The following is a 25,843-nucleotide window of genomic DNA, read 5'->3' on the forward strand; positions in this document are numbered from 1 at the left end:
TAAGATCTCCCTCTGTAACTCAAAATTCCTTTTCTTTTGGTACATTTTTAAATGGTTTTGTTTTTGACATTTTAATATTGTCTGTTTGAACTTAGACTTTGGTATAAGATGTGAGGGATTGGATTTATCTAACATTCTAACATTTCTTTTTCTTTTTTGACAGACAGAGATCACAAGTAGGCAGAGAGGCAGACAGAGAGAGAGAGAGAGAGGAGGAAGCAGGGTCCCCGCTGAGCAGAGAGCCCGATGCGGAGCTCGATCCCAGGACCCTGGGATCATGACCTGAGCCGAAGGCAAAGGCTTTAACCCACTGAGCCACCCAGGCGCCCTTAACATTTCTTTCTTTTAAATGATTGGCCAGTTGCCCTAATGTCATTTACTGAGATCCTCAAGTAGTTGTCCTGATTATCAAAATTGTTAAAGGGCTCATTAAAAAAAAGAAAACAAAACAAAAAACAACCAAACATATTTGACACTACTTGCTCATGGGGGACCAAGGCCTAATGTGAAGGAGAGGAAGAACTTCGTACTCATGTATAAAAACCCGGGAAAAACCTGACTGGCTTTGATTAGGTCATGATGCCTATCTCAGACTTATGACTATAGCCAGGGGCTGTTAGGTAGGTACATCAGCAAATGATCAGAATTTCCCTTCCCTCAAAGGGAAGTAAAGGGGCGCCAGGGTGGCTCAGAGGGTTAAAGCCTCTGCCTTTGGCTCGGGTCATGGTCCCAGGGTCCTGGGATTGAGCCCCTCATTGGGCTCTCTGCTCAGTGGGGAGCCTGCTTCTTCCTCTCTCTCTCTGCCTGCCTCTCTGCCTATTTGTGATCTCTGTCAAATAAACAAATAAAATCTTAAAAAAAAAAAAAAAGGGAAGTAAAAACGAATATATTTTAGAGTAAGGAAAAGTGTATACTGCAAAGGAAAAAAAAAGGCAATCAATGGGTTGCTATGTTTAGAACATTTTATTAAAGTAAAAAATTGTTAGAATTAAGTGAAATAGAAAAACATAGTAAATATTTACAAAAACATTGATAACACTACTCAAGTCACACACATGTAAAAATGCAGAAATGTTTTAAAAAGTTTGTAAATTGATAATTATGGAGATTTCTCAAAATGGATATAACCGCTCACTGCTGAGTATGGATGGCAATGATGTAAGATCTTTGAGTGAAGGTTGCCCCCCACTTTTTTGCAATCCAATGGTCCCTAGAAATTTGCTCTTTGGGAGATTCAAAGTTGGAGACAGCCCGAGGGGACAAGTCAAGAATTGAAATGGTCACAACACTAATTTTCTTCACCCTATTGACTGTGTTGAGGTTATATGGACACAGCCAGGCTGTTTTTCTTCAGCCTCTGCTAGTATTCAAAAGGATATGAAGAATATGAGCAATTTCTCATTGCCTGAGCAAAAATTCAGCACATAAAAGGCTGAGTGGGGATTATTTGTACTAGAACCATAAAGTCCTATCTGATGGAAAATTACCTATAAAACGAAGGTAAAACAGAATTAATCATGCTCTATCTCATATTTACTGAAAGTAGGAAAGGAGGCAGAGGAGACATTTATAACAATTTTAGCTTAATGAGTGGTCAATAAACTATATTATGCTGAAGTGACCACACAACTATCTCCAGAGCTCAGAAGAATTTAAAAGCAGATTCTAAAGACAAAAGAGAAGACACTCCAAACATAGACAAAGCAGAGAAGAAAACAATGCCCATGAGGTGATCACTACCTAGACAGTGTTATAAAATAGTAATAGATACCTGGGCTTGACATACTTCACTTTGACGGTTCTGGATTAAAACTACCTTCCCCAAACAAAATTCAGAGGAGAAGAAATTAAGGGACTCAGGTAACTCTAAAACCAGTCTTGGGCTCAATAAGACCATTATTTAAAATAATCACGTTTTAGAACAGATCATCTTCATCTGATTCTTCGAGGTACTTTATAGGTTTCTTTGCCCGTCCCGATTTGGCCCGAGGAGCCACAGCTGAGTCTAAGTCCAGATGGAAGTCCTCACTCTCAGCCTTGGATTTCTACAAGAGGAAGACCAAGTAATTTGCACAATGTTAGTTTGACAGCAACATTTCATTGTAAAAAATATATCAGTAGACTACAGTTCAATGAGTTTCCCTCCTTCTAATAAGTACTAAGAAATAGATCTAAGGCAATTTTCATCGACTAAGTGGTACATATATATATACATATATATGTTTTTTTTAAGATTTTATTTATTTGTCAGATAGAGAAAGCACAATCAGGGGAAGTGGCAAGCAGAAAGACAAGCAAGCTCCCTGCTGAGTAAGGAGCCTGATGGTGGGACTCAATCCCAGGACCCTTGGATTAGGACCTGAACTGAAGGCAGATGCTTAACCAACTGAGCCACCCAGGTGTCCCATAAGCAGCACGTTTTTAAATGTAATTTGTTACAACTAGTAAAAGCTAAATAGATTATGAGATTTACATTCTTTCTTTCTTCTTCTTTTTTTAAGATTTTATTTATTTATTTGAGAGAGTGAGAGAGCATGAGCGGGGGTGGGGGGAAGGGGCAGAGAGAGAGGGAGAGGGAAGCAGGCTCCCCAGTGAGCAGGGGGCCTGACATAGGGACTGATCCCAGGACCCTGAGATCAGGGTCTGACCTGAAGGCAGACACTTAACCATCTGAGCCACCCAGGTGTCCCTACATTTATTTTCTTAAAAAGTGTCAGTTTAGTATTATTTATTTTTAAATCGATTCTTTTTTTTTTTTTTTAAATTAAAGACTTTATTTGACAGAGAGAGACACAGTGAGAGAGAGAACCCAAGCAGAGGGAGTGGGAGTAGGAGAGGGAGAGGGAGAAGCAGCCTTCCTGCCAAGCAGGGAGCCCGATGAGGGGCTTGATTCCAGGACCCTAGAATCATGACCTGAGTCAAAGGCAGACACGTAGCGACTGAGTCACCTAGGTGCACCCCAAAATGTGTCAGATTATTAAGAACAAGTCTTGGTTATGTTTTTTAAAACACCTACAGAGAAAGGACTGGCTAGGATAAATACCTTGTTTGTGACTGTTTTAGAAATCATTTTCTCAAAATTAGAGTCGGAATCATCAGACGTGGATGGTTTCCTTTTGCGGCGAGTTTTGGTTTTGGGGGGATCAGGCTTTTGAGGTACATCAGAATTCAAGCCTGCATCCTTTTTAGTTCCCTTTGGTGCAGCCCCTTTCTTGGCACCTGTAGTGGAGGTGGAAGACTGACCTGCAATTCAACACAGGCATTCATCATGTGGCCACTCTTAGACGAATTGTTCTCACTGTGAACTTTCTTTAGTAAGCTATTGATTGCTTATATTTAATATAGAAAAAATCTAATAGAGCTGAAAATACATTAGAGAATCAAAGTATTCTTAAGCATCTAATTTTTTTTATAGGTTTATGTTTTACATTAAACTTTTGCACTGTTTATAAACTCTGTCCCTGTCACAGAAATGAGCTAGAGAATGCCTGGCTTTTTGAGAAACATGGTGATTTTAAACCTTTTGACCACCAATTTTGATTATAAAGAGCTAAATATTTGCTTCCATTTGGAAAAGGTTTAACTCCAATATTAATAGTAACTTTTGAGAGTAAAAAATTAAAATTGACTTGTGGAAGCCAGCTACTTAATCCTAATATTAACTCATGTCAAAGACTGAAGCTCACTTTTTGCCGCTGTCTTCTTCACCACCACCTTCTTTTTAGGAACAGGGTTTATGATTTCAGTTTCAGTTGAGAAATCAGCAGCAGGAGAACCTGGAGGAAGTGGTACACTGTCCTTGGCATCATCAGCATCAACGTCCATTACTACGAACGGAAAGGAAAATAGTACATATAAGCAACACATAAAAATCTGTTTCCTGCTCGGAATTTCCATTTAAACACCAAGTCCCTGACTCTTCTAGAATATTTAAAACATACTCTTACAACTTTGATCTAATTTCTGGATTCTTCATCAGCAGTTATTTTTTTGTACCTCTAGGACCCAGCACAGTAAACAGTAAGCACATGATGACTTTCAGTATATGAAGTGTAGAACCCCTTTCTGTGAACTAACCCTAAAGAATAACATCAATGTAATGCTAATAAGAACCCACATTTATCTTCTAAGGCAGGACTTAGATAATGTAGTCAGATTAGAACCCAGCAGGAACTGAGTGTCACAGTGAAGCAGACGTTTCTCTATTTTTACTTAAATGCATACCTGACATGGCACTTTTCTGTGGCTTCAGTTCTTTGGTAGCATGTCTGGAATAAAAAAACCAAAAACATCCTGACAACCAATTCTAAATGTGTGAAGTAACAAAGACTGTATCATTGATCACTGGCAACAATCATGATAAAATCCATATTAGAGAAGATGCTTACTTTGGGGAAGCTTTGGTCTTAACTGGACTAACATCTGATGATGGGACAAAATCTTCATCTTGAGTTTTTTCATCAAAATCCGAGAAATCGTCATCTGAATCCAAATCCACTGTGAATTTGGTTTTTGCTATAAAAAAATACATAGAGCAAAGAATAAGAGGGTAACAGAAATATTTAATCCACAGATTGATATAACATTTCATGAAGATTCAAGCTTTAGCTTAATCTCCTAAAAGATATGTCCATTTTTCAAAAACTTAAAATAATTACTGCTCTAAGATATAACAGTTTCTGGGATTAATGCCTTGAAATACACTGGTCACTCAGATCTTTCAGCACATTCAGCACTTTTCCTTACTTGCTGCTCTCCGTGGCTCTATCTCTCGTGGAGGGACATCAAAGTTACTTTCGTTACTGCTCATATCTGATTCTGAATCAGACCAGGGGTTTCTCTTCTTTCCTTTTTTGATTGGTTTAAATGACAATGTAGTTTGCTTCTTTGTCTTGGTACCTAGAAGCGAGATAGGAATTAACCACCTTTAGATGTTCTTTGACTCACTCTTCTCCATCTATTATCCAACCGTCTTTCAAATATTTATTGAGCTCTGTGCTAGTATTGGGAACACAATGGTGAACAGAAACGGACATAGTCCCTCTTCCTGTGGAGTTTATAGTTTGGTCTTCTAATTCCATAAATAAATTGCTGTCACCTCTACAATGTAGATGTGCACCCACACTGATCTCGCCTTTCTCTCAGTCCCTACAATGGCTAGTATATACTGCTTTAATTTCTGTTCTTGATAAACCCCTTGAAGGTAAAAAGCCATGCTCTCCCACTTCTTGTGCCCTCACATTATTTGAGAGTAATCAAACTCATGGGAACATGAAGGGTCAAAATACTCAAATGATTCATTGGTTTTATATGCTAAAAGATCACTAGCTAGGTTCAAAGTTGAAGGTGTGCCGCATTCAAAGGTCAGTCTATGACTTTGCACAGTATGGCATACTTTTACTATTTCTTTAGTTTAATACTAAGATGTTTCCATTAGTTTTATTCATCTTTGTATGCCCCACAGAACTGAGCACATAATATGTATTAAAAGTAGATACTCAAGGTTAGACATATAGATCAATCGATGGAATAGAATTGAGAATCCATAAACTCTAAAATTTATGGGCAACTGATTTTTTGACAAGGGTGAAGACAATGTAATAGGAAAGAAGGTTTTCAGTATGATGCTGGGACAACAGGATATCCACATACAAAAGAATGAAGTTGGACTACTTCCTTATGTCATATCCAAAAATTAATTCAAAATGTATCACAGATCTATAAGAGCTAAAACTAAAACTCTTAGAAGAAAATATAGGGCCTTTTACGAAGATGGCGCCGAAAGCTAAGAAGGAAGCCCCTACCCCTCCCAAAGCCGAAGCCAAAGCAAAGGCTTTGAAGGCCAAGAAAGCGGTGCTGAAAGGCGTCCACAGTCACAGAAAAAAGAAGATCCGCACATCACCTACGTTCCCACGACCCAAGACTGCATCTCCGAAGTCTGCCCAAATACCCTTGAAAGAGCGCCCCCAGGAGAAACAAGCTTGATCACTATGCCATCATCAAGTTCCCCCTTACTACTGAGTCAGCCATTTAGAAAATAGAAGACAACAACACTCTTGTGTTCATTGTGGATGTCAAGGCCAACAAGCACCAGATCAAACAGGCTGTGAAGAAGCTCTATGACATTGATGTAGCCAAGGTCAACACCTTAATCAGGCCTGATGGAGAGAAGAAGGCATACGTTCGGCTGGCCCCTGACTATGATGCTTTGGATGTTGCCAACAAGATTGGGATCATCTAAACTGAGTCCAGCTGGCTAAATCTAAATGCAGTTTTTTCATGATAAAAAAAAAAAAAAAAAGAAGAAGAAGAAGAAGAAAACATAGGGGTAAATCTTCATGACCTTGGATTCAGAAAAAGATTAGACATGATACCAAAAGCATAAGCAACAAAAGGGGAAAAAAAGATAAATTAGACTCCATCATAATTAAAAACTTGTGGTTCAAAGGACACTATCAAGAAAAGAAAGAGAGGGCACCTGGGTGGCTCAGTCGTTAAGTGACTGCCTTTGGCTCAGGTCATGATTCCCAGGGTCCTGGGATCTAGGCCCGTGTCAGGTTCTCTGCTCAGCAGGAAGCCTGCTTTTCCCTCTCCCGCTCCCCCTGCTTGTGTTTCCTCTCTCTCTGTGTCTCTCTGTCAAATAAATAAGTAAAATTTAAAAAAAAAAAAAAAAGAAAGAAAGAAAAAAGAGGGGCGCCTGGGTGGCTCAGTTGGTTAAGTCTTCAACTCTTGATTTTGGCTCAGGTCATGATCTCAGAGTCATGAGATGAGATTGAGCCCTTTGTGGGTCTCTGTGCTCAGGGTGGAGTTTGCTTCAGATTCTCTCTTTCCTTTTCCCTCTGTTCCTCCCTGACTTACACACCTGTGCCTTCTCTCTAATTAAAATAAAAATCTTAAAAAAAATTAGAATACATAAAGAAATCTTACAACTAACTCAACAACAAAAGATAAATAACTCAATTAAAAACATGGGCAGAGGGTCTAAATAGATATTTTCCCAAAGAAATATGAATAGCCAATAAGCACATAAGAAGATACTCAGCATCATTAGCCAATAGGGAAATGCAAACTAAAACCATGAGATACCACTTCCTATCCACTAGTATGGCTAGAACAAAAAAAAAAAAATGACAAGGGATTAACTGTGCTGCTGAGGATATGGAGAATATGAACCCTCATACATTGCTGGAGGGAATGTAAAATGGGGCAGCTGCTCTGAAAAACAGTGTGGCAGTTCCTCAAAAAGATAAACATACAAAAAATCATATGACCCAGAACAATTCCATTCCTAGGTATCTGCCCAAAAGAAATAAAAACATTAAGTCCATATAAAAACTTGTATATAAATATTCCTAGCAGTGTTCACAATAGCCAAAAAATGGAAAAAGCCAAATACCTATCAACTAATGAAGAAATAAATAAAAAGTGGTATATCCATACTATGAAAAACTATTTGGTGATAAAAAAGAGTGAAGTAGGGGCGCCTGGGTGGCTCAGTGGGTTGAAGCCTCTGCTTTCGGCTCAGGTCGTGATCCCGGGGTCCTGGGATCAAACCCCACGCTGGGCTCTCTGCTCAGCGGGGAGCCTGCTTCCCTCTCTCTCTCTCTCTCTGCCTGCCTCTGCCTACTTGTGATCTGTCAAATAAATAAATAAATAAAATCTAAAAAAAAAAAAAAAAAGCGAAGTATTGATACACGTCATTACATAGGTGACCCTTTAAGACATTATGCTAAGTGAAAAATACCAGGGGAAAAAAGACCAGCTATTACATGATTTCATTCCTATGAAATGTCCAGAAAAGTAAATCTAGAGACAGAAAGTAGATTAATGGTTGTCTAGGAGGAAGGGAAGCTGGTAGGAAATGGGGAGTGACCATTAAACAGGTAGAGTGTTTGTTTTTCGTGGGTTGAGTATACTAAAATGATGGAATGGCACACTTTATTTGTTTTAAAAAGATTTTATTTATCTGACAGAGAGAGAGAACAAGCAGGGGGAGCTGCAAATAGAGGGAGAAGCAGGCTCCCCACTAAGCAGGGAACCTGACATGGGACTTGATCCCAGGACCATAGGATCATAACCTGGACCCAAAGGCAAATACTTAATTGACTGAGCTGTCCAGATGCCCCTGAATGGTATACTTTAAGTGGATGAACTTGGTATGTTAGTATCTTATTAAAAAAAGTAGATACTCGGTAAAGATATAATCAAATGGTTAGTAGAATTCTTAATTCTATTTAATTTACTGAGTGCTACTTATATTCTAGGATTTTGTTCAACTTTAGGGATAATACAAACGTGACTAAGATGTGCTCACTGTTCTCAAGAAGCTTTATATATTAATATAAATTAGGGTCTTATACTTGGCTAGAAAAGTGGAATTTAATAAACTGTGTTTTCTTTAGATCCCAACTAAGAAACTCAAATTGCCAAATTAACAAACTATTTCAAAATGATCTCTCTCTCTTTTTTTTTTTTTAAAGACTTTATTTATTTATTTGACAGAGAAAGACACAGCGAGAGAGGGAATACAAGCAGGGGGAGTGGGAGAAAGGAAGCAGGCTTCCCTCCGAGCAGGAACCCCAATATGGGGCTCGATCCCAGGATGCTGGGATCACGACCTGAGCCAAAGGCAGAGGCTTAACCCACTGAGCCACCCAGGTGCCCCTCAAAATGATCTCTTCTAAAATAAATCATATCCAGGGCACCTGGGTGGCTCAGTGGTTAAAGCTTCTGCCTTTGGCTCGGGTCATGATCTTGGGGTCCTGGGATAGAGTCCTGCATCCGGCTCTCTGCTCAGCAGGGAGCCTGCCTCCTCCTGTCTCTCTCTGCCTGCCTCTCTGCCTACTTGTGATCTGCCTGTCAAATAAATAAAAAAAATCTTTTAAAATAAATCATATCTAAGGACAGTATTAGGGAGGTTCAAGTAAACTTTAGATATAGCCTTCTACCATGTTACTCAGTAAGGACTTACTAAACATCTATGTAGAATGTACTTGGTAACAGACACAATTTAATCTCAACTCTATACCATTTTACTTAAAAATTTTTTCATACCTGGTTCTCTTTTCTGTTTTTTCTCCAACCTTTGTTTCAGACCTTCTGGTTCGATACTGTCTTCTGGAGGATTCCCTTCAGTGTTTTCATTCTAAAAAAGAGTAAGACAAAGATAGTCGAGTTCTGGTAACTTATAATTTGGAATAATGTAAGGTCAAATATACAAATATTTATCTGGTCGAAGAGTGATTTTTTTCTTTAAATTTTGGCTAAGAGCTCTGAATAAAGGTATGGGTATGACTTTTTCAAGATACTTAAACATTTAAAAAAAACCAGACACATAGGAAAGCAAAGTTATGATTAGATACAGGATTAACTACAAACTATGGGATTAGAAGTTTTATATCATTGTTTAATTTTAAGCCAAAATAAGTTTTAAGTATTTATGTATAACTTTTCAAGAGTAGTACCTTAATTTTCTTTTTAATTTTCTTTTCTGCCTCTGCTTTCATCTCTACGGTCACTCGGGGGATGACTCTTTTCCCACATGGAGAAGGCAAAACTTCAGCCATTTGTGTTTTTTTCCCCTTTGCTTTCCCCCCTTTCCCAGGAAGTCCTATTTGTTCTTCTTGTTTTTCCTTTGTTTCAACAGCCTACAAAAGGGATAAAAGAAAGCAAGTTTATAAGTCAACAAAGACACTATAAAATCTAGGTTACTTTATAGGAATAGAATAAAAGGCCGGTTAAACTGATTTCAATTTGTTACATTTTAAGATAAATTTTTTTCTTTAATTTATGTATATATGTAATCTCTATACCCAGTGTGGGCTTTGAACTCACGACCCTGAGATCAAGAGTTACATGCTCTTCTGACTGAGCTAGACAGGCACCCCACATCTTAAATCTGTGAATAGCTGTGCCACAACAAAGTATGCCATTGCCATTGAAGATATATATAATTAAGGCCCACTTTGATAAGTGTGGACACAGAAGACTGGGTTCTACTCTTGATTCTACCATTTAAGATTTCTGAAGATAAAAAGGGGAAACTGTGTTAGGGATAAAATGCATAGATATATATATAGATATTTGTAAACTCAAATTAAGAAGTGAAAGGATGGCATTGGGGAGGGTATGTGAAATGGTGAGCGCTGTGAAGTGTGTAAGCATAACGGTTCATAGACCTGTACTCCTGCGGCAAATAATACATTATATGTTAAGATTCCACTTGTACATCCATACTAAAGTGTAATAATATAAAACTGCATGTAAAGCATTTTAGCTTTATTTATGAAATGCTTTTTTTTTTTATCTTAAAATAATGTTAGAAAACAAAGCACATTAGTGAGATTTAGGTAACAAAGTATCTTTTGAAACTGATGAGCTAGCCCTGAAGGTAAACATCTTTGTCCTTTTAGATTGAGTTGGGAGACTGGGTTGGTCTTTTTCCATATTTAAGTAAATATTCTTATTCTATACTATTCCCAGTAAGTCAGAAATCAACTCCTACCCTTTTCTCTTTTTGTCCAAAAAGTTCTAGTAGTATGCTTCTGGCCATCATTTACTTTATTCTAACAATCTGTTCTTTTATGTGTTATCTTGGAATGTTTTCTTATGCCTTATTCTTTCTATTGCTAATTGTGAAATGTCTTTTAAAAAAAATTTTATTTTTTATTTATTTATTTTTATTTAATTAATTTATTTGACAGACAGAGATCACAAGTAGGCAGAAGGGCAGACAGAGAGAAGGGCGGGGGGAAGCAGGCTCCCTGCTGAGCACAGAGCGTGATGTGGGGCTTGATCCCAGAACCCTGGGATCATGACTTGAGCCGAAGGCAGAGGCTTTAACCCACTGAGCTGCCCAGGTGCCCCAAAAAGTCTTTTTTTTTTTTTTTTAAGATTTTTTATTTATTTATCTGACAGAGAGAGGTCACAAGTAGGCAGAGAGGCAGGCAGAGAGCAGGGGAAGCAGGCTGCCTGCTAAGCAGAGTGCCCGATATGGGGCTTGATCCCAGGACCCTGGGATCATGACGCAAGCGGAAGGCAGAGGCTTTAACCCACTGAGCCACCGAGGTGCCCCCCCAAAAGGTCTTTTTAAAGAGATTTTATTTATTTATTTGAGAGACGGGGGTCGATCCCAGGACCCTGGGGTCACAACCTGAGCTTAAGGCAGACGTTTAACTAACTGAACTACCCACGCACCCCTAATTGTGAAATTTCTTGACAAAGAGGTATATTGTTAGAATGTACTATTTCACTAATAAAAACTCTAACATTAGCAGTTATAAACTACATACCTCCAGCTCTTCAATAAAAACAGCCAAGTCTTCTCTCCACAAATCTGATGGACCCTTTCTCTTTAATGTTTCTAGCTCTTGCTCCTTCATAAGATAGTCAGAAAATTAAGAGTTAATTTATGGGCATAAATAGCACATAATTTTCATGAGGCACAGTTTTTACTTTCAGCACTTTAACAACTGAGCAATGTTACCCTCCACCAACAACTCACTTTTTCATTTCTCAGCTTGCACAGTTCATCCTTCTTCTCCTTAGTGAGATACCAAAGAGGCATATCAAGAAGGTAGTTGAAGGTTGGTCCAGAATCTCTTACAGAGTCACTCTTTTCAGCTTCATTTTCATTGTCACTCTCTTCATTCTCTTCTTCATCTGGTACCTAGAGGAGAAATTAAAATGTAGCTTTAACAGGAAATTTGAAACAGAGACATTAGATTATACATAGTCTTCGATAATATAGAACATGCTAACCGAGAATTTACCTTTTGCTGTGCCTCTTTCCAAGCCTTCACGGGATCTGAATCGTATCCCCTCTGAATCAGAACTTTAATTAATTCTTTCTTAGGCTTATTTTCTATTAAAAAATGTAAACAGAGATAATGGTTTTGAGGAATATTTTAGGAAAGGAATAGGTTTTACCATATTAATTCAAAAGACTAAAACTAAAAATTAAACTTTGTCTTGCATAAATCTATACATCCTGGTTTACAGAGAAGTCTTTTTCCTAAACCACTGACAAATGTAAATTACCATAAGTGGGACAGTCAGATCACATTATGAAATTGTTGACCTAATTATAATTCTTAAATGAACAGGAGACAATCAAAACTGTATTTCTGATAAGTCTCTACCTCAATTATGCTCCCTTTTCAAAATTTTAACAGTGATTGGGCAATAATTTGTGCCACCAACCCAACCGTGTTACACCCATTCCCTTTTTCTAGAGTACCTTTCTTCCAGTGACTACTGCAGTCAATTTATTACACTTTGAGGGATATTGAGTTACTAGCTACAAGGTATTTTGGAATGAATTTCTGAGCACCATTTTTTATCAATTAATTTGATACAGATTACATGTCTAGGCCCCGTACATTTTTATACTCAAGAAGACTGCATAGTCCCATTATTCCCTAAATTCTGGTAAACTAGACACAAATCTTACTTTCTGTTTTCTTTGAATCATGTCCATTATCATTCATTTTAACTTTGCCTTAAGCAATAATTCTAAGAAATTAAGGGGTGCTTATGCTAGCGTTGTTAAAAAATATTCATGAATTTGAACATGTTATCTATCAAGTTAAACATTTTTGTGTATGATCAGAAAATTATTCTGTGATCACCAGGAATTCATGTTGCCATGTTTTGGGACTTGCTACTATGACCCATAAGTTAGTTGCCTAGCTTTCCTAGTTAGCCCTGGCCAGGGTTGAGTTTTTTTTTTTAAAACCTCCTTTTATCAAAACTGTTTCCTTCCTGTTAACTTAAACCCTGACTTAGTTGCTTCTAGAATGTCTTTAAAAATAAATAAGGGACGCCTGGGTGGCTCAGTTGGTTAAATGGCTGCCTTCGGCTCAGGTCATGATCCCAGCCTCCTGGGATCGAGTCCCACATCGGGCTCCTTGCTCAGCGGGGAGCTTGCTTCTCCCTCTGCCTCTGCCTACCACTCTGTCTGCCTGTGCTCATGCTCTCCCTCTCTCTCTCTAATAAATAAATAAAATCTTAAAAAAAAAATAAATAAAATAAATAAATAAATAGGGGTGCCTGGGTGGCTCAGTGGGTTAAGGCCTCTGCCTTCGGCTCGGGTCATGATCCCGGGGTCCTGGGATCGAGCCCCACATCGCGCTCTCTGCTCTGCGGAGGGCCTGCTTCCTCCTTTCTCTCTGCCTGCCTCCCTGCCTGCTTGTGATCTCTCTCTCTGTCAAATGAATAAATAAAATCTTTAAATAAATAAATAAATAAACCCAAGACATGACTCTTTTAGTCTTCCAGTACACAATTTAGTTGTAATATAAACCATTTATAATCTTCCTTCTGGCCTTTTTCTCCCCTCTCAGACTTAACAATTCTTCTCTTGATCAGTTTACACAGGTACCTTATTATCTCTCTATTCTCTATCTACATGTCAACTAAGTTTTGATTTTTTAAGATGTTCAATCTAAGGAAAGCTATCTTTTCCAAACTGTAAATGACTAGGTATTTAAAAGAAATGTGTAAAGTTTGGCATAATTGTAGTTTTAGTACAGTTATTAATCTAAAAACATACCAATGATTATTTTGCCATCTATTTTCTCTAAGATAAAGCGAGCCTGATTGTTCAGTTTAGCAGATTCAGCACCAAGCATTCCTAGAAGCCATTCTTTTCTTAATCCGTAATATTTAAGCCTGAGTTCAAAGAAGTCTCTTAGAATATCCAACACTGTGTCATATTTCTTTAAACATCCTACATGGTCAAAAAGCACCTAGAAAAGAAAAACAAGATTATAAAGCCAAGAACAGATGAATTGGCTAAACTTTAATGGTTTTAGAGAAAAGACTTTATTCTTCAAAAACATAAAAATATTCCAGGATTTCCTTTTAAAACTGATATTAAACTTTAATATAAATTGAAACATGGGCACCTCTCATAAAATAAGACATACCATAGAGTTGCATGTGAGACTAGTTTGGAGTTTGAAAACTTTGTGTAGTCCCACTCTCTCTGCCTCTGCCAGTTTCTCTTCAGTCATTTTCACAACAAACTTCACCGTAGTGTCTGTATGGTATTCCCTATAGTCTGTTATGAGAGGTGGAGTCTTCTCAGTTCCATTCAACATGGGTTCTAGAACCTGTTCTTTATATGTCTAAAGAAAGAGATAATCCTTTTTTTTAATACAGGCTTAGGAGTATTCATCAAGTAGTACAAAGTGTTTCCCTGATCACAAAAATCAAAGAAGAAATCCACAGTAACTTACCTGGGTCCATGTTCTGATCGGAAGCTCTGAGATTTCAATGGTCGTGGAATTAAGAATAGCCACTTCACCACTGATCACGTACTGATTTGGAGCCAGTTCTTCGATAGTACCCTTGAAGTTCTTGTAACTTGGAAGCTAAATTGGTATTTTAAAGAAGAATAGGTTTTCAAAATGTGACATTAAAAATAGAAATCCCAACAGCATTAAACAATAAATCTGATGAACATTAAAGTATGAAATAAATTTTGTATGTGTCCTCTGACTATATAGTCTACTGAATTGAAGCCAGAGGAAAATGAAGGATCCCGATATACACAGAATAGTTACCATTGGCAAAGGTTCTTCTCCATCCATCAAACGCCTGATATTGTTTACAACTTCACGAATATCAAAGTTGGGGATTTTGCAGGACCACCCAGTACCAATCCCTTCAGCACCGTTTATCAGCACCATGGGTATAATAGGAATGTACCACTCAGGTTCAACACGTTGATTGTCATCATATAAAAATTTCAGTGTGTGATCATCTTTTGGTGGAAATAACAACCGAGCCAAAGGGCTAAAATAAATAATCAAAGAATGTTATTTTACAAAAACACTGACTTTGTACTTAACTTGTGAAAAGGACATGTGTTAGCTCATATCTATGCATGAAAATTACTTTGGCTTTACTTGCTGGCTGTAATCATTTAACAGTATTTTCTGTGCCCTTTGTATGTGCCAGTTACTGTAGACATAAAATCTCTAAGGAGCTCACATACATGGAGATAGACAATGCACATACATTTTGTCAGGTGGTGGGGTAAATGCTAAGGAGAAAGAAAAAATAGAGGTGATTGAATGATTGGAGGTGCTAAGGAATGGTAACACTTTCTGAAAGGATGACATTAGACTGAAGAAACTGAGAGGATGAACCACCATGTGGTTATCTGGAGAAAGAATTGTAAGCAGAGGGACCAGTAAGTAAAAGGCCTTCAGGAGAGAGTGTGACTGGCATGTTTGAATACAGGCAGAGGTCAGATGTTTTTGGACCAGAGACAGTATGAGATGGAGTCAAAAGATATGGGGAGTGGGCACATAGATCATGTAGGTCCTTTAAATTTTACTCTAAATGAAAAAGTTGGAAGGTTCTGAACCAGAATGATCCATTTAAAAATATTAGTTGGCTGCCGTAAGAAAGCAGGATGGCATATTACAGTACTTTAGATAAATGGGGTGCCTTAGTAAATATTGAGAGGGTAGTCAGCTATAAGATATTCAGGGTTGGAGCTGTTGAAACTAGATGGATGGGACGTGCCTGGGTGGTTCAGTGGGTTAAGCCTTTGCTTTCGGCTCAGGTCATGATCTCAGGGTCCTGGGATCAAGCCCCACATTAGGCTCTCTGCTCAACAGGGAGCCTGCTTCCCCCCACCCTCTCTGCCTGCCTCTTTGTCTACTTGTGATCTGTCTGTCAAATAAATAAATAAAAATCTTAAAAAAAAAAAAAAAAGAAACTAGGTGGATGGGTTATCATCCATGGATGGGAAGTGAATATAGCTAGTGGAAAGAGACAAATGAAGGAGCTTTGGGGCAGGCTAGTAGTTAGAGTCTGGAAAGATGAGAGGGACCCAGGAAAAATGATAAATAAGGAAGAAAGCCAACAGTTTTGTATCTTGGAGGCCAAAGGCCAAATAAAGAAGAGTTTCAAGGAGGATGAAGTGATTAACTAGCTAATGCTGCTGAAAGTTTGAATAAGATGACAGCAGAAAATTGACAATTCATAACGTACTTTCCATAGAGTAAAATTTCAATTGCGGTATTTAGGAAGAATTAAGCTCTTCTTTACTCTGACCCCAAGTCTACAGCAGGGCTTCTCAACCGGGGCATTACTGGTATTTTGGGCCAGATAATTCTTTGTTATGGGAGCTATCCTATGCATTGTAGGGTGTTTAGCAGTAGCTCTGGCTACTTGCCCACTAGACGTTGCACAGCTCCCCTAGTCATGACAATCAAAAATGTCTCCAGACATTACTATGTCTCCTGGGAGATGGGGTGGTGGTGCAAAATCTACCCTGGTTGAGAACCACTGCTCTGTATAATGAAAATGAAGAAAATACAAGAAATTGAAGTAAAAACATGTAGTTTGGAAAGGAAACAATATTTTTCAGAAATTCAAAGGCACAGCTATCAAACTGAAATAGAATTTACTTTCTGTTTATTGTAAGGAGTAGCATAATTAAATTTAAGGAGCTAGTTTTTAAAAAATTAATACTGTAAACATCTACATCAAAAGTACATTTTCTGATTAGTTGAATTTAAAAAAAAAAAAGATTTTATTTATTTATTTGACAAAGAGAGAGACGGAGAGTGGGAGAGGGAATACAAGCAGGGGGAGTAGGAGTGGGAGAAGCAGGCTTCCTGCTGAGCAGAGAGCCCAATGTAGGGCTCGATCCCAGGACTCTGGGATCATGACCTGAGCCGAAGGCAGACGCTTAACTGACTGAACCACCCAGACACCCCAGATTAGTTGAATTTTTATATTTTTGGTCAACTAAATGTCACATTAGTTCAAAATTGGAAACGGCAATTCACTAGAAATTTTTTTAAAAAGTTCAATATATATATTTTTATTATATTCAGTTAGCCAGCATATAGTACATCATTAGTTTTTGATGAATTCACCAGAAATTGTAGGCATACCCACCTGAGCATTGTGAAGATGTATCGAGGACTAGCAGAATCCTTGCCACCATGCAGCCTAGTACCAAATTGACCAATGGGCTGCAAGAGGTTCAGATTATTGCTACCCACAAAATTCTGAGCCAAATTGATAATGGTCATCATTAGTGACATCTGGGGGTGGAAAAAGATTAGTTAATCTAAGCTGTAGGCTTCTAATAATATATATCCATTATTATGACTAAGCCTCACTATAATCCTGTAAGGTTTTATGAGATATAGATGTTTATTGACTCTTCCTAAATAATTACATGGCAGATGGCAGATATACCTAAACTCAAGACTTCTGGCTCCAAGTTCAGGGCTCTTGCCTTCTAATAATTTCTACCAAGTCCTATTGAACTTTGAAGGCATAGCTCTTCTCTTCACCCTCAGCAGAATGAAATATTTCCTCTTTTGTGTCTAACACTTCGCTCATTTCTTTTTTTAGATTATTTATTTATTGTCACTGAGAGAGCACAAGCAGGGGGGAGCATCAGGCAAAGGGAGAAGCAGGTTCCCTGCTGAGTCACTTTGATAGTTGTGTGTGTTGGCTGATTAAATTGTGATTATACCTTGAAGTAAGGAGCTTATTTGATTTCTTTATATACCTGGTACATGGTAAGTATCTGACAAATGTTTGCTGTGTGAACATTTACTGCATGCCCACTATGTTTTGACTGAAAGCAACAAACAAGACAATCATTACATTTAAAGTTCTAGAAACCTATAGGCAACCTAGTTCTTTAAAATACAATGAATACAAAAAAACAATTTAATCACAAAATTAAAAAAAGGAATATATGATTGTATAAAATCAAACAACTGAGAAATACAAAAAATTGGGAAGTTGTCCTTTTTAATCGACAGAAATAACCAAAGTTAATAACTTAGAGCAAACCCTTCTAGGTATTTTGCTTTAAGTACTGTTCTGGCTCTTTTTTTCTCCCCACTGACAATAGATTATGGATATTCTCAATGTTAGTACACACAGATTTACTTCAGTTATATAACTGATTCCAGGCATAGATGTATCATAATCAATGACAATTTTCCAGTTGATGGACATTTTTAATGTCTAAATTTTAGCATCACAAAGATATATTAAACATCACTAAATATCTTTGAACATAGATCCTTATAGACTTATGAGTCTCCTTATCGGAATATTATTTTTAGAAATAGATTTGTTAAGCCAAAGGTAAGCATATTTATAGTTTGACAGATTTTACCAGATTTCACCAAATTGTCCTCTACTATGGATGAACCAGTATTCATGTCACCAAGTACTCTCACTAAGTGTTTGGAAAATGATTTTGCAGGTATTATTGCTATAATGCTTTCTAGAAACATTATGGATTGTATGGATTGTGTGTTTACCTCACCATGATGATAAGAGGACATCTCAGCCACTGACCCAGCTAACTGGGCTACCTTCACCTCTCGCTTGTCATTCCGTTTGAAACAGGTAAACAAAACCTTTCTTTGACCTGGTTTCAAGCCTTCAAAGTGGAAGAAGTACAAATATTAGTATCCTCAACTTAATCATTTATGGACATTGATTTCTATGTATGATAAAAAAAGGCTAACATAGTGGAACTTACCATCCACCATAGATGGGATAGATCTCTCATTATCAGAATTTGAGAACAGGATAAGTTCCTTATTTATGAAGTCATTGTATGTCAGATATGTGGTAGTTTGTCCATACAAGTAATCCTGAGGAACCAAAGAGAGTTATTAGATGATCTAATTTAAAAAAGATCATTCATCTTAACAATGCTTAACACCAAAGAAATCAATCTTTCAGCATATCAATTCTATGATAATTCTTAAGTCCCTCAAAGACACAGATTTATGTAGAAGTATTTTACAGGTTTTTTTAAAGATTTTATTTATTTATTTGACAGAGAGAGAGAGATCACAAGTATTCAGAGAGGCAGGAAGAGGGGGAGGGGGTAAACAGGCTTCCTGCTGAGCAAAGAGCCTGATTCAGGGCAGGATCCCAGGACCCTGAGATCATGAACTGAGCCGAAGGCAGAGGCTTAACCCACTGAGCCACCCAGGCGCCCCTATTTTACAGGTTTTAAAGATAAAGCAAATTTAATTGCTGCACAATTTGGAAAAACTGCACTGCCTTTTAAATTTTTCAGTTCCCATACATTTATGCAGCAGTCTAAATAAGCACATTCATATATAGTTACATATTATTAAATTTTCTTCTGGAGCAATCAGTCATTGTATTGTAGGATATATAAAAATGTTTTCTTTTAGATTGAGAGAGAGAGAGAGAGAGCTTGTGCGTGTACGTGAGTGGGGGTGGGGAGAATCCCAAACTTCCAGCACAGAGCCCCACAGATTTCATGACCCTGAGATCACAACCTGAGCCCAAATCAAGAGTCAGACATGCCTAAGTGACTGAGCCACCCAGGTGCCAAGATGTATAAGATTTTTACCTCAGGAAGGCCAAGTAACTTCCGTTGCCTTCTATCCTCCATGAAATGGGTTAACCATTCTTTTCGATCATCTATCTGTTTCTTGCTAAAGGCCTACACATTGGAGATAAAAAAGATGTCACCGGTATGAACAGTCTCCCAAAATCTCTTGTATAAAAACTAAACAAACAATAAACTGAGTTTCCTAAAACAAATGGTCCCTTTCTCTATGATATGCTTATTAAAAACATTCTATATTCTATAAAACATCTTATTATATAAAAACTTATATGTTTCAATTGACTAGCTAAAATAGTGATTTAGAAAACTAGAATATGTCTATGAAATGGAACTCAAACTGACCAGGCTGATGGCAGCATCATCTTCAGGACCAGAATATTTAAACTGAATACGATGTCTTTTCATATCTGCAAAGTATTCTTTAGCTTCTTTTGATGTGCTGGTGCCCAAACCTACACAACCAAGAATATCAAGTTACTCCATATAATTTTGTATAATGGTATATAACAAAACGAGAAGTACTTTTCCTTACAAACCTTTGTAGTACTTGACTTTCCATTTTTTATGATTTGGAGTAGAACTCTTCCATTCTTCAAATTCAGGAAGACTATAGAATGCCATTTCTTGTTTGTTTTTAGACACCTGTGGTAAAGAACATGTTGCTGTAGTTTTGCACACTGCTGAGTCCCCGTTTACCATATATCACTGGGATTATATGCATATAAAGCATTGAGTAGGGGCCTTAAAATATCCATTATGGTAATTTAAAAGTTAATATACCTTTACAATGGGAGTGATAAATTCTTCCAGAAAACGATGCCGTAGAAGAGAGGGCCAGTTATGATGGATAAAATTAATCAGCAGGCCTTTGATATGGGAACCATCTTGGTCCTAGAAATATTTGGAAAGCCAAAACACAAAAGAATTATTTAAAAACTAAAAAAAATTATGATTGACCTACTGGTGATTTCTCTAAAAATTTTCTATGGGGATTAAAAAAAAGAAAAATGCTATTTAAATCCACTCACTTAACCTGTATATGCAACACACATGTGATGAATAAAGCTTCAGGTTAAGTAATTTCCTTCCACAGCATGAAAGCAATGCACCGATTAAGACATGTTTAGCATAACAATCTAAAATATTTGAAAGTAAATCTAACCTGATCTGTCATAATCATTATCTTTCCATAACGAAGAGTCTTCAATGAATCTTCATCTTCATAGTTTTTCTTGTATTGAAGACCCACAATCTTGATGATATTGTTAATTTCAGCATTTTCCATGATCTGAAATGGACATATACCAAAAAAGGTAACGTTTTGTTTGTAAATTTGAAAAGAAATAGGACAGTATATATTGTTTGGGTTTTCTTGAGCTCCAGTATTTTCAGTTATTATTAGCCTATATTTTAGTCAGAAAGATCTGTTAAGATATGCTATAATGTACCCAATTTCTTAAAATAATAACAATAAACTAAAACATATTTCAAAATGCCCAGTGAGGTAATGAAACACAAGTATGAAATCCTGCATTATAAAACTATATTTAGATTCTAAAGATGGTTCTACCTGTTTATGAGAAGCTTCTCGAACATTGAGTATTTTTCCTCTAAGTGGGAAAACCCCGTATTTGTCTCTCCCAACCACACCAAGGCCTGAAACAGCCAAAGTTTTAGCTGAGTCTCCCTCAGTCAGGATGAGTGTACATTCATTGGAGTTTCGACCCCCTAAAATAAAAATACACAAATTAATATTGGCACATTTAGTTCAACCTCAAAAATACTAACTCAAATGTGCTATCAATAGTTTTGTGATAAAACCATAATAGATATTAGAACTAATGTTCATAGTAAAAAAAACAAAAAACATAAAACAAACCTAGTTTCTTAAGACTATTTTTTTTTTAAAGATTTTATTTATTTATTTGACAGACAGAGACCACAAGTAGGCAGAGAAGGAGGCAGAGAGGAGGAAGCAGGCTCCCCGCTGAGCAGAGAGCCCGATGCGGGGCTCGATCCCAGGACCCTGGGATCATGACCTGAGCCGAAGGCAGAGGCTTTAACCCACTGAGCCACCCAGGCACCCCTAGACTATTTTTTTTTAAAGACTTTATTTTTGGGGCACCTGGGTGGCACAGTTGGTTAAGCCTCTCCCTTTGGCTCAGGTCATGATCCTAAGGTCCTGGGATCAAACGCTGCTTTGGGCTCCCTGCTCAGCCAGAAGCATGCTTCTCCCTCTCCCACTCCCCCTGCTTGTGCTGCCTCCCTCTGTTAAATAAATAAATAAAATCTTTAAAAAAAAGAATAAATAAAAAATAAAAACATTTAACATTGGGGCACCTGGCTGGCTTAGCTGGAGGAGTATACGACTCTTGATCTCGGGATTATGAGTTTGAGCCCCACAATAGGTGTAGAGATGATTTACATAAATAAAATTAAAAAAAAAAAAAAACAAAAAACAAAAACATTTTTAAGTAATCTCCACACCCAACATGGGGCCTGAACTCACAACCTCACAACCCTAAGACCAAGAGTCACGTATTCCAATGACTAAGCCAGACAGGCGCCTCTTTTATGTTAATTTCTTGTGACATTTATACTGTTGTTGAACATTCTTTTGATCATATTATGTTAAAAATATTTGTTAGTGGGTGCCTGGGTGGCTCAGTCCGTTAAGCGTCTGTCTGCCTTTGGTTCAGGTCATTATCCCAGGGTCCTGGGATCGAGTCCTGCATTGGGCTCCCTGTTCAGTGAGAGTCTGCTTCTCCCTCTACCCTTCTCCCTTGCTTGTGATTCCTCTCTATCAAATAAATAAAATCTTAAAAAAAATTTTGTTAGTAATGGGGTTTAGAACACCTCAAAACGGGCACTTGGCATATTGAATATTTTAAGCTAAGGGAGTTTGAGAAGATGCTAGACGCAAGTTCTCTCTGACCTCATCCCCCAACCTTCTACCCTGAAGTAGGTCACAAGACCCTCATGTGAGAAGTGTCCTCCATATACCACAGAGGAAGGGAACATTCTTATCTCCCAGAGTGACACTGAAAAGAATGTGAATGAACAGGCCTCATTGAGTTTCCCCCAGTTTACTATACTTAGTTCATACTTTGCCCTTATCATAACTTTCCACTCTTCCTCAAACCTAACAAAAACGCTCAGGTTTAACCACTTCTTTGGGTCTTCATTTCCCTATGAAAGCTCCTGTCAAGTAAAATTTATATTAAATAAATTTCTATGTTTTTCATCAATTAACCTATCTTTGTCAGTTTAATTTTCCGACCCAGACAGGAACTAAGAGGATTGAGAAAAAAATTCCCCCCCCCATTAGGTAATAGATCACTACAGATCCCTACATATTCTTCTTCTTCTTTTTTTTTTTTTTTTTTTCTTCTTTTTTTTTTTTTTAATAGTCTCCACACCCAGCATGGAGCCTAATGCAGGGTCTGAACTTATGACCAAGATCAAGACCTGAGCCGAGATCATGAGTCAGTTGTATAACCAACTGAGTCACCCAGGGACCCCAGATCACTACAAATTCTTATTTTATACTCTTAAAAAAAAATTATTTATTTATTTGATAGACAGAGATCACAAGTAGGCAGAGAGGCAGGCAGAGACAGAGAGGGGGGAAGCAGGCTCCCCGCTGAGCAGAGAGCCTGATGCGGGGCTAGATCCCAGACCCTGGGATCATGACCTGAGCCGAAGGCAGAGGGTTTAACCCACTGAGCCACCCAGGTGCCCCCTTATTTTATACTCTTAGTCATCTCAACATTACTATAACAGCCAAAAATTAGAAAAGATCTAAATTAGAAATGATCTAAATGTTAGATTACCAAACAGTAATTGGTTGCTTTTTAACCATGTAAAAATATTCTGTTGAATATTACATGTTGAGGGGAAAGTATCCATGGTATGCTATTAATGAATAAAACAAGTAATTGAACAATAAGATTTAAAGTTTAGAAGCATTATTAAATGTGTACCTGCATCATTGGCATCATCGAGTTTGGGAATTCCCTTGATTCTGTTATGTTTTACAGCTGAACACTTCTTATTTAATTGGATTTGGGCCTTAAACTTCACCCAGTTTAGTATGCTTTCCACTATACCACAGCCAGTTGCCTGAAAATGAAAAGATTCATGTTAGGGAAGAAGAATTCTGTCAGAAATCTAGAATACAGATGAGCTCCTATAAAAATAATTCAAAGTTTGAAAAGAGGTAAAAAAAAATTTTTTTTTTTTTCAGACAAAGGTGACATGTCTTCCTGTCTTAGGTTATCCTAACTGAGGGAACTGGTTCCCTTGAGTTCATTCATTCAGTAAATATTTACTAATTACATATTTATGTTGTGTTACACACTGAGATCCATGTTGGAGATTTAGTGGTTAAAATTCATGTTGGAGATTTAGTGGTTAAAACAAGTTGGTCATGGTCCTTGTCCTCATGGACTTTAAGATAAAAATAAGGAAGATGAAAATAAAACGAGAAATTGCAAGTGTGATGAGTGTTATGGATAAAAGTATGCTACATCTAATAACATATATCTAGAGAAAAGGGTAGAAAGTAAAGGCTTTCCTGAGGAAATGACATTGAAGATCTAAAGTAGCTAACTAAGTGAGAAGCATTTCAGACAGAAGGATTACCACATGGAAAAGCTCTAAGGAGGGGGAAGAGTACAAATGCTTCTGGGTAATCTGAAGGCAGTAGGATCAAAGCTTAGACAACATAGGAAAAAGTGGTACTAAGATGAGGTTGAAGATAGCAGGGTCTTGTAGGCCACATGGAAGAATTTGAATTTAAACATTTTTTTTTAAAAAAGAGCTTATTTATTTATTTGACAGAGTGAGAGCACAAGCAGGGGAAACAGCAGAGGCAGAAGGAGAAGCAGGCTCCCTGCTGAGCAAGGAGCCCAATTCGGGACTAGATCCCAGGACCCTGTGATCATGACCTGAGCTGAAGGCAGACACTTAACTGATTGAGCCACCCAAGCACCCAAAACATTTTTTTTTTAAATTTTAAAGACTTATTTTTTTTAAAAAGATTTATTTATTTATTTGAGAGAGAGAAAGAGTGTGTCCAAGTCGGGGGAAGGGCAGGGGGAGAGAACCCTAAGCAGACTCCCAACCAAGCACAGAGCCAATGTGCAGCTCCATCTCACAATCCATGAGATCATGACCTAAACCAAAAATCACAAGTCAGACACTTAACCAACAGAGCCACCCAGTGCCCTTGATTCATTTAAAAAAAAAAGAAAAAAAGAAAAAAAGATTTTATTTATTTATTTATTTGACAGACAGAGAAGTACAAGTAGGCAGAGGAGGCAGGCAGAGGAGGTAGGCAGAGAGAGGGGGGAGCAGGTTCCCTGCTGAGCAGAGAGCCTGATGCGGGGCTCGATCCCAGGACCCTGGGATCATGTTCCAAGCCGAAGGCAGAGGCTTTAACCCACTGAGCAACCCAGGCACCCCGATTCATTTTTTTTTTTAAAGATTTTTATTTATTTATTTGACAGAGAGATCACAAGCAGGCAGAGAGGCAGGCAGAGAGAGAGGAGGAAGCAGGCTCCCCGCTGAGCAGAGAACCCGATGTGGGGCTCGATCCCAGGACTCTAAGATCATGACCCGAGCCGAAGGCGGTGGCCCAACCCACTGAGCCACCCAGGCGCCCCCCGATTCATTTTTTTAAAAAAAGATTTTATTTTTGAGGGGTGCCTGGGTGGCTCAGTGGGTTAAAAAAAGATTTTATTTTTAAGTAATCTCTATACTCAACATGGGGCTCAAACTTACAACACTGAGATCAAGAGTCACATACTCCACCAAATGAATTAGTCAGACACCCCTGGACTTTTTTTTCTAAGAGTAGAAGTTACCAAAAGACTTCAAAAAGAGATTGAAGACAAAAATGTGTGCTTTAAGACAAGAAGATTACTTAATAGCATTGCAAAGAGAAGACTGAAATGTTATGAACATTAAGAATCATTATGGTAGGGGCGCCTGGGTGGCTCGGTGGGTTAAAGCCTCTGCCTTAGGCTCAGGTCATGATCTCAGGGTCCTGAAATTGAGCCCTGCATTGGGCTCTCTGCTCAAGCAGGGAGCCTGCTTCCTCCTCTCTCTCTCTGCCTGCCTCTCTGCCTACTTGTGATCTGTCAAATAAATAAATAAAAATCTTGGAAAAAAAAAAAAGAATCATTATAGTAATACAGAAAAGAGGTAACAATGAGAGGCTATTGCGGCATCCAAAAGATGAGTCTTACTGATTGGATTACAGAGGGGAGAGGGGTAAAGAGAAAGCTCCCAGCTTTGTTTATGCAACCTAGGTTGGTTGGGGCCTTTTACTAAGACAGGAAATGATTTTGTTTTTGTGGGGTGGGGAAGGTCCTCGTGTAGAGGTCAGTGAGAATGGAGAGAACTAATTCAGTGTTGACGGGGAACCAACTTTAGGCAATGTTTGGA

General features: G+C 37.9%; 1 protein-coding gene across 1 annotated transcript in view; it reads right to left on the reverse strand.

Moving 5' to 3' along the window:
- Window positions 1-944: 944 nt before the first annotated feature.
- Window positions 945-25,843, reverse strand: part of LOC111151556 (DNA topoisomerase II alpha) — a 30,629-nt gene continuing 5,730 nt past the window's right edge. Inside the window, exons 11-35 of the mRNA XM_022509623.1 lie at window positions 23,377-23,515; window positions 20,964-21,121; window positions 20,556-20,681; window positions 20,174-20,284; window positions 19,930-20,035; window positions 19,736-19,845; window positions 19,394-19,486; window positions 18,542-18,656; window positions 18,318-18,439; window positions 16,924-17,072; window positions 14,568-14,799; window positions 14,241-14,375; window positions 13,929-14,129; window positions 13,553-13,748; window positions 11,772-11,863; window positions 11,504-11,668; window positions 11,292-11,375; window positions 9,465-9,647; window positions 9,055-9,145; window positions 4,747-4,899; window positions 4,389-4,515; window positions 4,225-4,268; window positions 3,687-3,827; window positions 3,044-3,243; window positions 945-2,045 (exon numbers count right to left, since the gene is read on the reverse strand). Of these exons, the coding sequence (XP_022365331.1) occupies window positions 1,917-2,045; window positions 3,044-3,243; window positions 3,687-3,827; window positions 4,225-4,268; window positions 4,389-4,515; window positions 4,747-4,899; window positions 9,055-9,145; window positions 9,465-9,647; window positions 11,292-11,375; window positions 11,504-11,668; window positions 11,772-11,863; window positions 13,553-13,748; window positions 13,929-14,129; window positions 14,241-14,375; window positions 14,568-14,799; window positions 16,924-17,072; window positions 18,318-18,439; window positions 18,542-18,656; window positions 19,394-19,486; window positions 19,736-19,845; window positions 19,930-20,035; window positions 20,174-20,284; window positions 20,556-20,681; window positions 20,964-21,121; window positions 23,377-23,515 (3,402 nt within the window). The 3' untranslated portion in view covers window positions 945-1,916. The remainder of the gene's footprint in view (window positions 2,046-3,043; window positions 3,244-3,686; window positions 3,828-4,224; window positions 4,269-4,388; window positions 4,516-4,746; window positions 4,900-9,054; window positions 9,146-9,464; window positions 9,648-11,291; window positions 11,376-11,503; window positions 11,669-11,771; window positions 11,864-13,552; window positions 13,749-13,928; window positions 14,130-14,240; window positions 14,376-14,567; window positions 14,800-16,923; window positions 17,073-18,317; window positions 18,440-18,541; window positions 18,657-19,393; window positions 19,487-19,735; window positions 19,846-19,929; window positions 20,036-20,173; window positions 20,285-20,555; window positions 20,682-20,963; window positions 21,122-23,376; window positions 23,516-25,843) is intronic.

Source organism: Enhydra lutris, unplaced genomic scaffold (assembly GCF_002288905.1).
Source record: "Enhydra lutris kenyoni isolate GAN:26980312 unplaced genomic scaffold, ASM228890v2 scaffoldscaffold26, whole genome shotgun sequence".
Classification (NCBI taxonomy): Eukaryota; Metazoa; Chordata; class Mammalia; order Carnivora; family Mustelidae; genus Enhydra; species Enhydra lutris.